General features: G+C 48.8%; 1 protein-coding gene across 1 annotated transcript in view; it reads left to right on the plus strand.

Moving 5' to 3' along the window:
* LOC142814652 (angiotensin-converting enzyme-like) overlaps window positions 1–12,692 on the plus strand; it is a 76,754-nt gene that overhangs the window by 63,572 nt on the left and 490 nt on the right. The window contains exons 11-12 of the mRNA XM_075893786.1: window positions 4,216–4,308; window positions 9,815–9,937. Of these exons, the coding sequence (XP_075749901.1) occupies window positions 4,216–4,308; window positions 9,815–9,937 (216 nt within the window). The remainder of the gene's footprint in view (window positions 1–4,215; window positions 4,309–9,814; window positions 9,938–12,692) is intronic.

The following is a 12,692-nucleotide window of genomic DNA, read 5'->3' on the forward strand; positions in this document are numbered from 1 at the left end:
CTGCCCGCTTGGGGTTCAGAGAAAAATAATTTGAACTGAACAAAAGTAGTTTTGTCGAAGCGCCGACGCAGCGAATGCGACAGAAACAATTTGGAATGTTACACAAAGAAATGCGAGGAGCTCACTGCTTTAGAAAACGCGGCCGCTGCATTGTATAAAGAGACCGTTGCTGACTATGGCTTCAACTCAAACTTTGGGATTAAAGTAAGGAACGTTCAAAGCTACGAGCCATCTAGAGATGCGCGAGCGACCGCTGGCAAGGCCACACTGCTAGTTATATAGTTGACATTTGTTCCCGGAGGCACTCAGTCCGCCCTCAGGTTCCCGTCTGTACGTGCCTCTCTTCGCGAATAAATACGGGTGGGGCGATTCCGCTCGGCCTGTACAGCTACCGACGGCAGCTATCGCACGTTTTAACTCACACACAGGGCACGGGTGATATGCATCTCGCAAACCATCACTTCCAACTCTCCAGGGGCCTGTTGAAACATCATAAACGGCTGTGTCGCGTACCTACTGATCAATCCAGCCCATCCATCAAGGATCGGAACATCGGTTGCCCGGGATACAAATCCAGACCTCACCTTTGCGATGCTGCCCGGAGGTGGCACCGCGAAGTGGAGGAATACGGGAATCAACCTGGGCAGCGATCACTTCATCATCGAAATTGAATTACCGCTGGCTCATCTCAACGGAAACCCGAACCGCGACAAAACAATAAAGCACAAACTCGTCGACTGGAGCAAGTTCCGTAACACAGAACTCGGCGAAGTCGACAATATTGTCACGACGCAGGCACAGCAGGAGTTCGATATAGAAGAGCTCACTTTAATTAAAAATAAAAGGCGCTCGGAAAGAGGACCGGGCAAGAGCTTCGTCTTCCTCTCTGGCTGTGCGAGCTCTCCTCTGCAGGTTGAATGCGGCAATATCAACGAGTGGTCAGCGAAGCTGCTGGCGGCAACAGAAGGGGCCACAGAAGAGATCGTTGCACCCGAAGAAATCGAAACCATGGACCCGAGACTAGCCCACCTCCTCGAAGCCAGGCGCTCGCTCCAAAAGCGTTGGCGGCGGCAACGTCACAACAGAAAGCTACGAAAGAAGATCGCAGAACTCGGCCGAGAGATCGAGCGACACAGCAGGCAGCTCTGCTCACAGCAGTGGTTTGCACTGTGCAGCCAGGCTGATGAACAGCTTCACCGTGGCGGCACTTGGAAACTCCTCAGGCAACTGATGGATGAGACCAAGAGCTGCGAATACCAACGTACACGCATGGCCCAAATCCTACACACCACCGCTCGTCAACTGGGCGAAGAGGAGATGTTCAAGCGACTCAACGAGCGCTACCTCCCCATCACCAGTCACGAAGATCACCCAGACTACGCCGGCCAGCCGAACCTCCACCTCGACCGAGATCTAGAGGAATGGGAAGTGAGGCAGGCGGCGCAGGACCTGAACTGTCGTTCGGCCGCCGGACCCGACAGAGTTACTAACAAAGCTTCTCGCAACCTGAGTGACTCAGCCATCACATCACTGACACGCTACTACAACGAATGCTGGCGTAACGGCAAGCTGCCCAAGGCCTGAAAGACAGCAAAGACGATCCTGCTGCCAAAACCAAACAAGCCACCGGGTATAGAGGGCCTGCGTCCCATCTCGCTCACGTCCTGCGTGGGCAAGGTACTGGAGCACGTTCTTAACACCCGGTGGAACCGTTACATGGAAGCGCACCATGTCTACCCGGACTCAATGCTTGGCTTCCGGGCCAAGTTGGGAACGCAAGACGCCATGCTCCTGAACCAACGAGAAGTCCTTGACCCACCGGGCGGGACTCCAAAGAATGACAACCGAGCGATCTTGGGCCTGGACCTGCAGAGCGCCTTCGACAACGTTAGACACTCGTCGGTCCTGGCTCAGGTGTCCCGCCTGGGGCTGGGCGCAAGATCGTACAACTACATCAGAGCCTTCCTTTCTCGCCGCACGGCCAGGCTGGAGGTGGGAGGAACGAAGCTCGAAGAACGAGAGCTGGGCAGTGTCGGGACCCCACAGGGCTCGGTCATCTCCCCGTTCCTGTTTAACATTGTCATGATCGAGGTGGCCAGGCGTCTGGAGGCGCTGGGCCCGGGGATACGACACTGCCTCTACGCCGACGACGTAACCATCTGGGCCACGGGTGGAAGCGACGGAGACATCGAGGCGGGTCTGCAGGCAGCGGTGGACGCCGTGGAGTCCGCACTCTTGGGCACGGGCTTGCGGTGTTCGCCACAAAAATCACAGCTACTCATCCTGCCACCACCTGGGAGGCACAGAAAGAAGGCAAGTCGAGAGGCGGCCGAGAACATCATCGTGCGCACCAGTGACGGTATGCAGATCCCGCACGTCCCGGGGCTTCGAGTCCTGGGGATGTTCGTGGACGGCACCCAAACCAACTCCACGGTGGTCAAGAACATCACAACCAAGATGGGCATCGCAGCGCGCCTGGTCAAGCGAATGTCGTCCCGCTACCGGGACATGAAAGAGAGGGGGCTCCTGCATCTGCTGCAGGCTTTCGTTATAAGCCACGCGGCATATGCGGGGGCCTTTCACCGCTGGACCGGCGCGGAACGAACCAAGATCGACGCTGCCATCCGGAAGGCTTACGCGGGGGCTCTTGGGCTCCTACCAGGCACAAAGGCAACGGCCTTGCTGTCTTTGGGAACACACAACACGCTCTCGGAGATCAGCGAGGCCCAGAGAGCTTCGCAGCTGAGCCGCCTGAGCGACACAGCCGCGGGCAGAGGATTACTCGATCGGGTAGGATTATTACCTGCTGGAGAACGCGCGGGAGCAGGACAGGACGGGGAGCTAGAAAAAAAAGTCCCCCTGAGCGATGAGGCAGCGAGGAAAATCATTGTCTACCCGCTGCCAAAGAACATGGACCCAGAAAGGGACGCGGGCAGGCGAGCGGCGAGAGCAGTGGCGCTGGCCCGTCAACATCAGAGAGACGAGGGCGCAGTCTACGTGGACGCCGCAAGATATCCGGGAAGACGCAACGTTTTCGCAGCAGTGGTGGTCAGCGCTACTACCGGTAAACTACTAACAGCAAGCACCGTGCGCGCCCGAACAGCCGGCCAGGCAGAGGAGGCGGCGATAGCCCTGGCCACAGGTAGGCCGGGCACGCGCACGGTGCTAAGCGACTCAAAGCTGGCAATTAGGAATTTTGCCCGAGGCACGAAAAATGTTGTTTCTCTCTCTCTAGCCTGCCGACTACTGCAACGTTCCGACTATGAGGGAATCCTTGCACCGCGCCGTATAGACAGGGATCCTGCTCACATGCCACTCGAAAGGAATGAGGCAGCCGATGACGCTGCGCGCGCGCTCTCTCACCGGGCATTCTCATTCGCTTTCCCCGATCAGGACGACCTGGAATTCAATGCAGTGTATTCTTCCCGAGAAATTGTGCAGCACTACCAATCCGACCACAAATCCGCCCTTTATCCACGCCCTTGCAAAGACCTAAGTAAATCGGAGGAGTGGCTTTTACTCCGACTCTTCACGAACATGATATGCTGTGCCCTATAGCACTCATATGCTTCTATCTTACCTTTTCCGGCCGCTGTTTACACTGTGGGGAGAAGTCTTCGAGCATCTGCCACATGGTGTAGGCCTGCCTATGCAACCTTGCTCTACCCCCTATACCCAACCCAACCCGGGAGGAGTAGGAGGCGACCCAGCTTGGCTGCTCTGACCATCAGGCTCAAAAGGCCTTGGTTCGACGAGTCCAGGCAGCAGCAGACGCCAACTGGGTCCCGTACTAGAAATCCCCACCTACTAGGTGCGTGCGTCGTCCTTTTACGGGGCGGTCCTGCATGTGTTGGCAGGTGGTGGATGGTTTGTACGCTGTGGCACACAGCCGCACGAACTCAGAAGAGATAGCCTCTGTGAAGCTTTGTTGTATTACCCGGATGCAGGAGAGTCCGAGTTAAGACATTCATCGCGTGATACAGCACAAAAGAAACAATGGGTCAAGAAGGAAAGAAAGGCCCAAGTGTTGCCCGTTTTCTTGTTTTCATTTTTTCGCACGGTCTTCAACTATCAATGTATAAACATAAGCTCAATGCCAGACCCTCTAAAACATTCATTGTACGAAAATTATTGAAAGGTTCTCTTCTTTCAGCTTCAGTATTTTTCTTCACCAAAGTGATATGCCTGTTTTTATGTTTTTTGTTTGTTTTTCAGACTAAGGTACGAAGGGATACGTTCGCCAAGGCCAACGAGCAATGCTCATTCACTAGCTGATTATATCTTTTCCGGGCACATGAACCGCATGAGGTAAGTGTGGTGGCTGGTAAGTCAAATGACTGTCGTGCCATTGTTCTTTTAGATTACAACATATTCTATGGAATCTTGTAAAGCCATGTTTTTTCAGAGTCATTTCGTAGAGGGAAATTTAGTAAAATGCTACCAAAGGCTTCAGTTTAACACTTTCGTGACCGCCAGAAATATGGCTGTTTTCGGGTAGTCCAGAAAACGTTATTTTTTTATGGAACCCAAAGTTTCTGATGTTCATGTTTATGGTATCATATTGTACAACAATGAGTCATCCTTCAAACAAAGTTAGTTAGAAACCACATTTTTAAAAAAAATAGTACGAAAGAAATACTCAAACAAAAATAATTGTAACAAGAACAAACAAATTTTATAAAACCATCAACACTGCTTTGAACAGGATTACGATGAAAACTCGAAATATAAATTTTAAGTACAAGGAACACACACAATTATTCTGTAAATATAAGTGCTGTAAATGCAAACGTTTTTGTGGACAGAAAATAACATTGCATGTGGTGTCTTTCATGCCACCGGGAGAAGCAATTTCACGATGCGGTAAAAGGCAGGTTTGCTGCGCATGTTTCACAACTGCATTTGTTTTCTGTTGCGTCCAATAACTTGAACAGTAAAAAACAAAGTTGACAGCTCTCATAAAGCGCCACGTGGCACTACGAAACGCAGTTCCAAGGTCGATTGCCGGCTGCCTCCGCGCACGAAACTGCACTCTCTGTGCTGCCGCCGGCAAGGGGTCCTACCCAAAAGATGTGGATACTCAGCGGAGGAGAGCCCTAACCTTCAGAACACATTGTATCAACTTACACCGACGCACGCCGGTCATCACGCAGCCCGAGCACAAAGCTAAACTCGCCAGCGGACGACTGCTGATGTCCCGGGGCGGTTTGACGAACTCTCGTCGTCCGTGTTGAAATCATAAGTGTCGATGTCGTCTTCAGAGCCTGCGCTGGTGTCTTCAGTTCAAGATACCAGTCCAGATGCCCGGCAATCCTCCGAAACTCACCGTTTTCGTGAAGCGGTCACCCACGACATCGACGCCATCATTTACACTGTGCATGCTCACCAACGCGTATAAAAAGGCGCTTTAACATCCCTACGCAGTTGAAAAAAGAGAAACACAAAAGCAAAACTGATAAAGTACTTCTCCCTTTACACGTCAGATGGCGCAAAGTGACCACAAATGCTCGGAACAGGGTCAATATTGAAGTTGTAAATATCAACAACGTACTATCGATGGGGATAGGCGTGGTAACGAAAGTGTTAAGCCGGCAGTGAGAACATGGATCAATGAGATTATGGCAACAAGGAAATCGCTATTTCCAATAGGTCTGGCATAAGTATTCTTTCGGCAAATTCCGACTTAATATTGTGTTTTCCCTCCAGTCAATGTTTTGCGGCATGTTCGGAATGCCAATTCGGCTGGACGTGTTTTACGAACGTTGCCTATGAAACGGGGTGGTATAATTTGCACCAAGTACGCAAGCTACATTTACGTTACGGTGCGTTTATTATATAATTTATTTAGGCATACGGAAGAGTTACTTGACTCTGCAGTATTCTTAAATATCAATACTTAATTTATTGAATAATATGTGGGGTTTAATGTCCCAAAACCACCATATGATTATGAGAGACGCCGTAGTAGAGGGCTCCGGAAATTTCGAACACCTGGGGTTCTTTAACGTGCACCCAAATCTGAGCAAAGAGGCCTACAGCGTTTCCTCCTCCATCGAAAATGCAGCCGCCGTTTCCGGGATTAGATCCCGCGACCTGCGGGTCAGTAGCCGAGTAACTTAGCCACTGGACCACCGCGGCGGGGCAAATAAATAGCTATACCTAAACTGCGTGTTATTTATGCGGCGGAACATGAAGAATGGCTGACTTGGAAGTAACATCCTTTCACGGTGACGCATGCCTTTGATAACAGAAGTCTGCCTTGAGCTAGTTGGTATCACCATCATCATCAGCCTAACTGCGTACACTGCAGGACGAAGGCCTCTTCCATATTCCGCCAGTTAACCCGGTCCTGCGCTTGCTGCTGCCACTTAATACCCGCAAACTTCATAATATCATGTGCCCACCTAACGTTTTCTATTGCTAACCCCCTGGCCTAATCTAGTTAGTTACCCTTAATGACCAGCGGTTATCTTGTCTACGCGCTACATGCCCGGCTTATGTACATTTCCTCTTCTTGATTTCAACTATGATATCCTTAACCCCGGTTTGTTCTCTAATCCACTCTGCTCTTCTTGTCTCTTAAGGTTACACCAACCATTGCTACTACCCCATTCTTATTATTCCAGTTACTTCAATGTCATAGTTCGGCTTCGTAGTTTATTATCTGTCCTAAATAGACACGATCTTTTGCAACATTTAGTGCACTATTAGCTATCTCGAAGCTCTGTTATCTTGTGAGGTTGTTGTGCACTACTTTCGTTTTCTACAAATTAATTTTAAGAGCTACCTTTTCGCTCTCCTTGTCCAACTCCGTAATCATGAGTTGCAATTCATCCCCCGAGTTACTCAGCAATGCAATGTCATCGGTGAAGCGCAGATTACAAAGGTTCTGGAGGAACGGGAGATGAGACGGCGTTGAGGCCATGTCGAGATCACAGCTTTATTTGGGACGCAGACGTAGGTGTAGTCGCAGCTGCAGCGTACAGCCATGGGCCACGAGCTAGGCCATTCTCTTCTCATGGCTCGCACTACAGGAGCCACGTGGCTCCTTTTACTGCGCGGCCAGCTAGCCCAAACTTGCGTGGTGCTACAAGGTACTCTCCATTAACTCTTATTCCTAACTCCTCCCACTCTAGGCCTCGATTGATATGTGCACGGGGTTTAACGTCCCATTGATTTTGATTGATTGATATGTGGGGTTTAACGTCCCAAAACCACTATATGATTATAAGAGACGCCGTAGTGGAGGGCTCCGGAAGTTTGGACCACCTGGGGTTCTTTAACGTGCACCCAAATCTGAGCACACGGGCCTACAACATTTCCGCCTCCATCGGAAATGCAGCCGCCGCAGCCGGGAATCGAACCCGCGCGTTTAACGTCCCAAAACCACCATATAATTATGGGAGACGCCATAGTGGAGAGCTCCGGAAATTTCGACCACCTGGGGTTCTTTAACGTGCACCCAAATCTGAGCACACGGGCCTAAAACATTTCCACCTTCATCGGAAATGCAGCCGCCACAGCCGAGATACGAACCCGCAACCTGCGGGTCAGCAGACGCATTCTAGGCATCTAAAAACCTCCTGTAAGCACGTGGTAAATAGCATTGAGGAGATTGTATCCCCCTGCCTTACACCCTTCTTGATTGGTATTCCGTTGCTTTCTTCATAAAGCACTATGGCAGAAGTTGATACCCTGCGTATTTCTTTCGGGATGTTTATATATGCTTCGTCGGCGCCCTGATTCCGCAGTGTCTGCATGACGGCTGATACTTCTACTGAATCAAACAGCTTCTCGTAATTTATGAAGGCTATGTATAGTGGTTGGTATACTAACCCATAACTGAGGATACTTCTGGCGTAAACTGAAAGATGACACACAACACAACAGCACACTACGGGGGCTGAACTTTCCACTAATTTTACTCGTTTTTCTTCACGAAGCCGAAGGCCTCAAATTCACATCTGAATCACCACTCGAAGACATATTGAAATTTTCGGATGTAGGCGTTTCGTTCACTCCCGAGGCGCACAATTGTTGGGCGTACAATCCTCGCCGCAAGAAAGGCCTATTGCCTTGTCAAAGGGCCCATTCGAACGTTATAAAATTGTTACCACGTGCTTGAAAGCAGGTCTTGAAAAATTGTGCTTTCATCACGGCCAGCGTTGGAGCACAGCTCTGCCGGATAAAGGAAGCTGGTTTGATATCCGGTGTGTGTGAGACCACCATGAAGCACATGGCACGTCCAAAGACAACGCCTAGAAAAGACAGGAAGAAAGAAGAGACGCCGGTGCAAGTGGCAAGAAAAGGGTGTTTTCTACAGAGCATGCTGCCGTTTTTACTGAGAGTACGTATGAAGTTCCGTACCTGATCATATTGAGTTACGGCAAAAAAAAAAAAACATAGAGGCCAGACCAGGCAATGCTTCAATGACAGGGCCAGGCAACACCGTCTTAATGTTAAGAATGGTTTTGTCAGCCTGATGGCAACGCATTGCAACGCGTGTGAATGCTAAGTAAAGTTCACTGAAGCAAAGCCCCGCCGCGGTGGTCTAGTGGCCAAGGTACTCGGCTGCTGGCTCACAGGTCATGGGATCGAATCCCGGCTGTGGCGGCTGCATTTCCGATGAAGGCAAAAATGTTGTAGGCCTGTGTGCTCAGATTTGGGTGCATGTTGAAGAACCCCAGGCGGTCGAAATTTCCGGAGCCCTCCACTACGGCATCTTTCATAATCATATGGTGGTTTGGGGACGTTAACCCAACATATCATTCAATCACTGAAGCAAAGTTTATAGGCTGAGCAAAGGAGAAGGCAGGGAGAGAAGTAATAGAGGCGTAATACATATGGCAAAGGGGCAACGCCTGCGTCAGCATGGCTTCATTATGCCTTCAAGATAGAGAGTCTAGTTTTCTCAGCAGCAAGTGGTGGTTCTTTGGCTGTTAACAAAAACTTTCATGCCCTCGCACATTGTCATGTGGTTCATTGTGCTATAAAATTTTTCCACTGTGTAATAAAGTTATTTAGAAGTATGGCTCACATGTGTTGCCTCTCCTCGTTCAATTTGCGCCAAAAGCGTTCTCAGTTATGAGCCGATAATAAGATCCTCGCGCACACGGTTGTTTAATTAAGCTAGTGTCAGTGATGTATGGATTGTTATTTATTACAAATCTTTTTGAGACGTATGAGGGATCTCCCCTTTGAGATGCGGCACGAGGACGTCTTTTATGAACTATGGGTAGTTTTGTGACATAATCGGCCCTTGAGTTTTTGTTTATTATGAACTGTTAGAGCTATAACAACTGAGAATGGCGAAGCGCTAGCATGGTGCACAAGAAACCATTTAATAAGTGGATAATTGCATAACATCGTAAGGAATCAAGCCGCACTGAAGTGCATACATCTTCGTTTCTTCATTCAGAGAGCCATAATATTACGATGCACAGAACGTACCTGTAACAGTATGTACAAGCACAAGTTTAATACTAAATTAGTTGAAGAGCTATAACCCAGAAAAAAATTAAACTTTTAAAGGACGGAGTGGTTCTCGCATGCAATACAGCTGTCTCATTTATTCGAATTCAAGCAATACGTATTAGTCACAGCTAGTGAAATCTGGATAGAGTCAATAGACTACAAACTTGTGCTCACTTTATTAGCTTTGCTAGCTGTTAACCATGGACTCAAAAAAGGTAGGGATTCATTCTTGAAAGTGACGTAAGTGCTTTGAACATGCGTGAAGAATTTCCGAGAAAGGTTTTCTGTATTGCAATGTATTCTCTTTAAACTCACCCAATGACCGCGTCGTTTCGCGCAGGTCGATTTGCAGCCTGATTCTGCAGATGCAAATAATCCAGTATTTCTGCAGAGGAGCGAATCACACGGGTCGACTGAATGAATGCGACATCTTCGGCTCTAAAGAAGCTGGGAAGCGTCTCACGTAAGTCCGGCTCAAGATATTTTTCCGACAAATGACAGACCTAAGCTTTGAGGTGAATATTATGTAAACAGAATAGTGCATTACTCAAAACTTGTGATATTAAGCATTGTTTGTAACAAAACCACTCTACACCTAGGAGGTTTAAAAAAAAATTGCAGGAGTGGAAAATTTTGCCCACGAGTAAAGCCGTGCCTACCGTAAGATGGCGGCTGCAGCAGCCATCTTACTAGGGGCATGATGAGCTGTTGCCGTTCGGCGAATGAGAAGTAGCGTTTTCCTCGCACGCCTAACAAGTTTAACTGGCAACCTCTTTGGGTCAGATAGTGCTCAAAGCGCGTCCTTGTGTTACTAATTTTCTTTAGTAACCCTCCAATTCAAGGCAAGTTTTATTCTAGATTATATCACCAATATTAGTCTCTGCGGCATATTTTTCCGGAAACAACTATATATTTTTTTTAAAGTTAGCGTTGCATTTAAACTAACAAATCAAAGCCACTTGATGTCTAAGCCAGCCCCACCAGAAAATAGCCTGTTTCTGAGATCCTTGGAGAGCAAAAGCTGGCTTCACGACTGCTGGCAATGCATTGCAGGAGCTTCCACTCTGGCAATTTTTTAAAGCCTCCTTGCTGTACATGCGGGAAAAGCAGAACCGGGAGCGACATCTTGCGACGAGTTGTCCAACCTTAACGCGCTAACTGCGTGTCCACTACATAGGTTTCCTTTCATAGAAGGAAGAGAAGACATGCAAATGATTATATCACTGTTGGTTTTTCATGGCGTAAGATAAGTATGCGTCATAGACGTCGCGTTTAAGCTTCTTGCTATTATATCAAGTGTTTAGAGGGCCATGCTGTCGTACGCCGTCGAATGTTGTCATCGTATGCGGTATTAGCGTGGCGTAAAGCATTCAAAACCACGATCAGCATAGCCATCTTGAGCACTTCAAGCGCGCGGGCGCCAAGGAGCACTCTTCTCCCTCTCATTTTTCGAGTGCCTTGATCATGATATAAGGTGAGGAGCACTTTAGGAGTTCCAGTTGTCGTATACTGTTGTGTGCTGTCATCGCTTGGCATAACGCATTCAGAACCATGTATGAAAATAGAAAGAAAGAAAGCGCAAGGGAGACATTGAACAAGGGAGAAACAAAAGCGGTATATAGGAAGCAAATTAAAAAGATCAAGAAAGATAAAAAAGAAATAGCCATAGAGGATGAAATAAATAAAAATCAAAAGAAAAAAAGTGCAAAAAAAAGAAAAATAAAAAGGAAGAAACAAAAAGAAAAGCGAAGAGAAACAAAGAAAAAAGCGAAGAGAAACAAAGAAAGCTGCCCAGTTACACATTTCCTTTATGCTTGGTATCGTTAGTGTGAGGCTTCCATAATTTTTATTGTCTGCGCCATGAACCTAGTTGCCGACACAAGCTCGGTCATTCAAAAGGCACGCTATTATAAAAGCCAAATGATGATACCATTTCGAAACTCCCGGACTACTGCGTCACAACCTCACGGGTTTGGTGGTCGTCTGTGATCATATCACCCAACTGTTTACCTGTAGATGAACACCACACTGCAGTAAAATAAAAACCACGTCATTAACGTACATACCTTTCAGGAACTTGCCTTCATCCGCCCTGTTCAAGTGCGTACAGCATAGTGGTGCCGTTATAACGCCAAAACGAACTGACAATTAATAGTTGTTTGTTGCGCCGTGGATGAGAAAATGAGAGCGAGACAGAAACTATGTAGTGCGCAATATGCCCTGACCAAAAGATAGCAAGCAATCGTCCAAGACTTCGTCATGTCACTTTAACGTGCTTCGCGCTTCACCATTTGAATGTTACGGGAAACCACCTGGCTGAGTGAGTGAAAGAGAACAACTTTATTATGGTCCAGTGCACACGCTGACGTTGCGACGCGTCACCCGGCTACTCCCACGTGGGGACCGGCAGGTGTAGTCTGACGGCCCTGTCGCGGGAAAATGAACGGCCAGGATTCGGTCCTGAAGTTCTGGACTGTGCAGATTCGCATCCCACTTGGGTTTGCTGTAAGTCGGTCCAAGCGATCCGCACTCTCCGAGCATGTGTGCTAATGTACCGGTCTGCCCGCAAGCGGCGCAGGCGGCATTTGTGAGGATAAATTGCATTTAGGTATGCTAACGACGAGTACGACTGGGTTTGCAGTAAGCGCGACGAGACCGCCTGTGCTCTATTGAGTTTTGAATGTGGCATTGGGAATGCCTGCCTTGCCATGTAGTAATACTCGGTAATCTTGTTTTGTGTAGTAGGTCTGTCTTTATGTCCCACGTCGTCGGCACTGGAGCCGTCACCCAGGTCGAGAGCAGCGGGGTCAGTGAGCGCATGCGCTGCTGTGTGGGCCGACTCGTTCGGGTTCAGTGCAACGCCGTTTACGGAGCCGACATCCGCGGGGAACCAATGTATGGCGTGAGGGACAATCATATCGCTGGTTCAGCTGTTCAAGATTCTGGCTGCCTGTGTTGATATGCGGCCCTTTCGAAAGGCGCTGACTGCGGATTTGGAGTCGCTGTACACCTCTTCGCACCGACCATTTGGCAGAGCGAGTGCGATGGCCACTTGTTCGGCCACCTGGGGGTGCGCCACAGTACCACCTGGCTCAAACCACTACACCGGCTGGCTCTGTATCGATGGCCTTCACTGAGGGATTTCATCGTAGTGTGAATAATAGTGAGATCTCTCATTGGCATCACCGTCACATACATACCCTACTTGCCTAACGACA

This window comes from Rhipicephalus microplus, chromosome 4 (genome assembly GCF_043290135.1).
Source record: "Rhipicephalus microplus isolate Deutch F79 chromosome 4, USDA_Rmic, whole genome shotgun sequence".
NCBI lineage: Eukaryota > Metazoa > Arthropoda > Arachnida > Ixodida > Ixodidae > Rhipicephalus > Rhipicephalus microplus.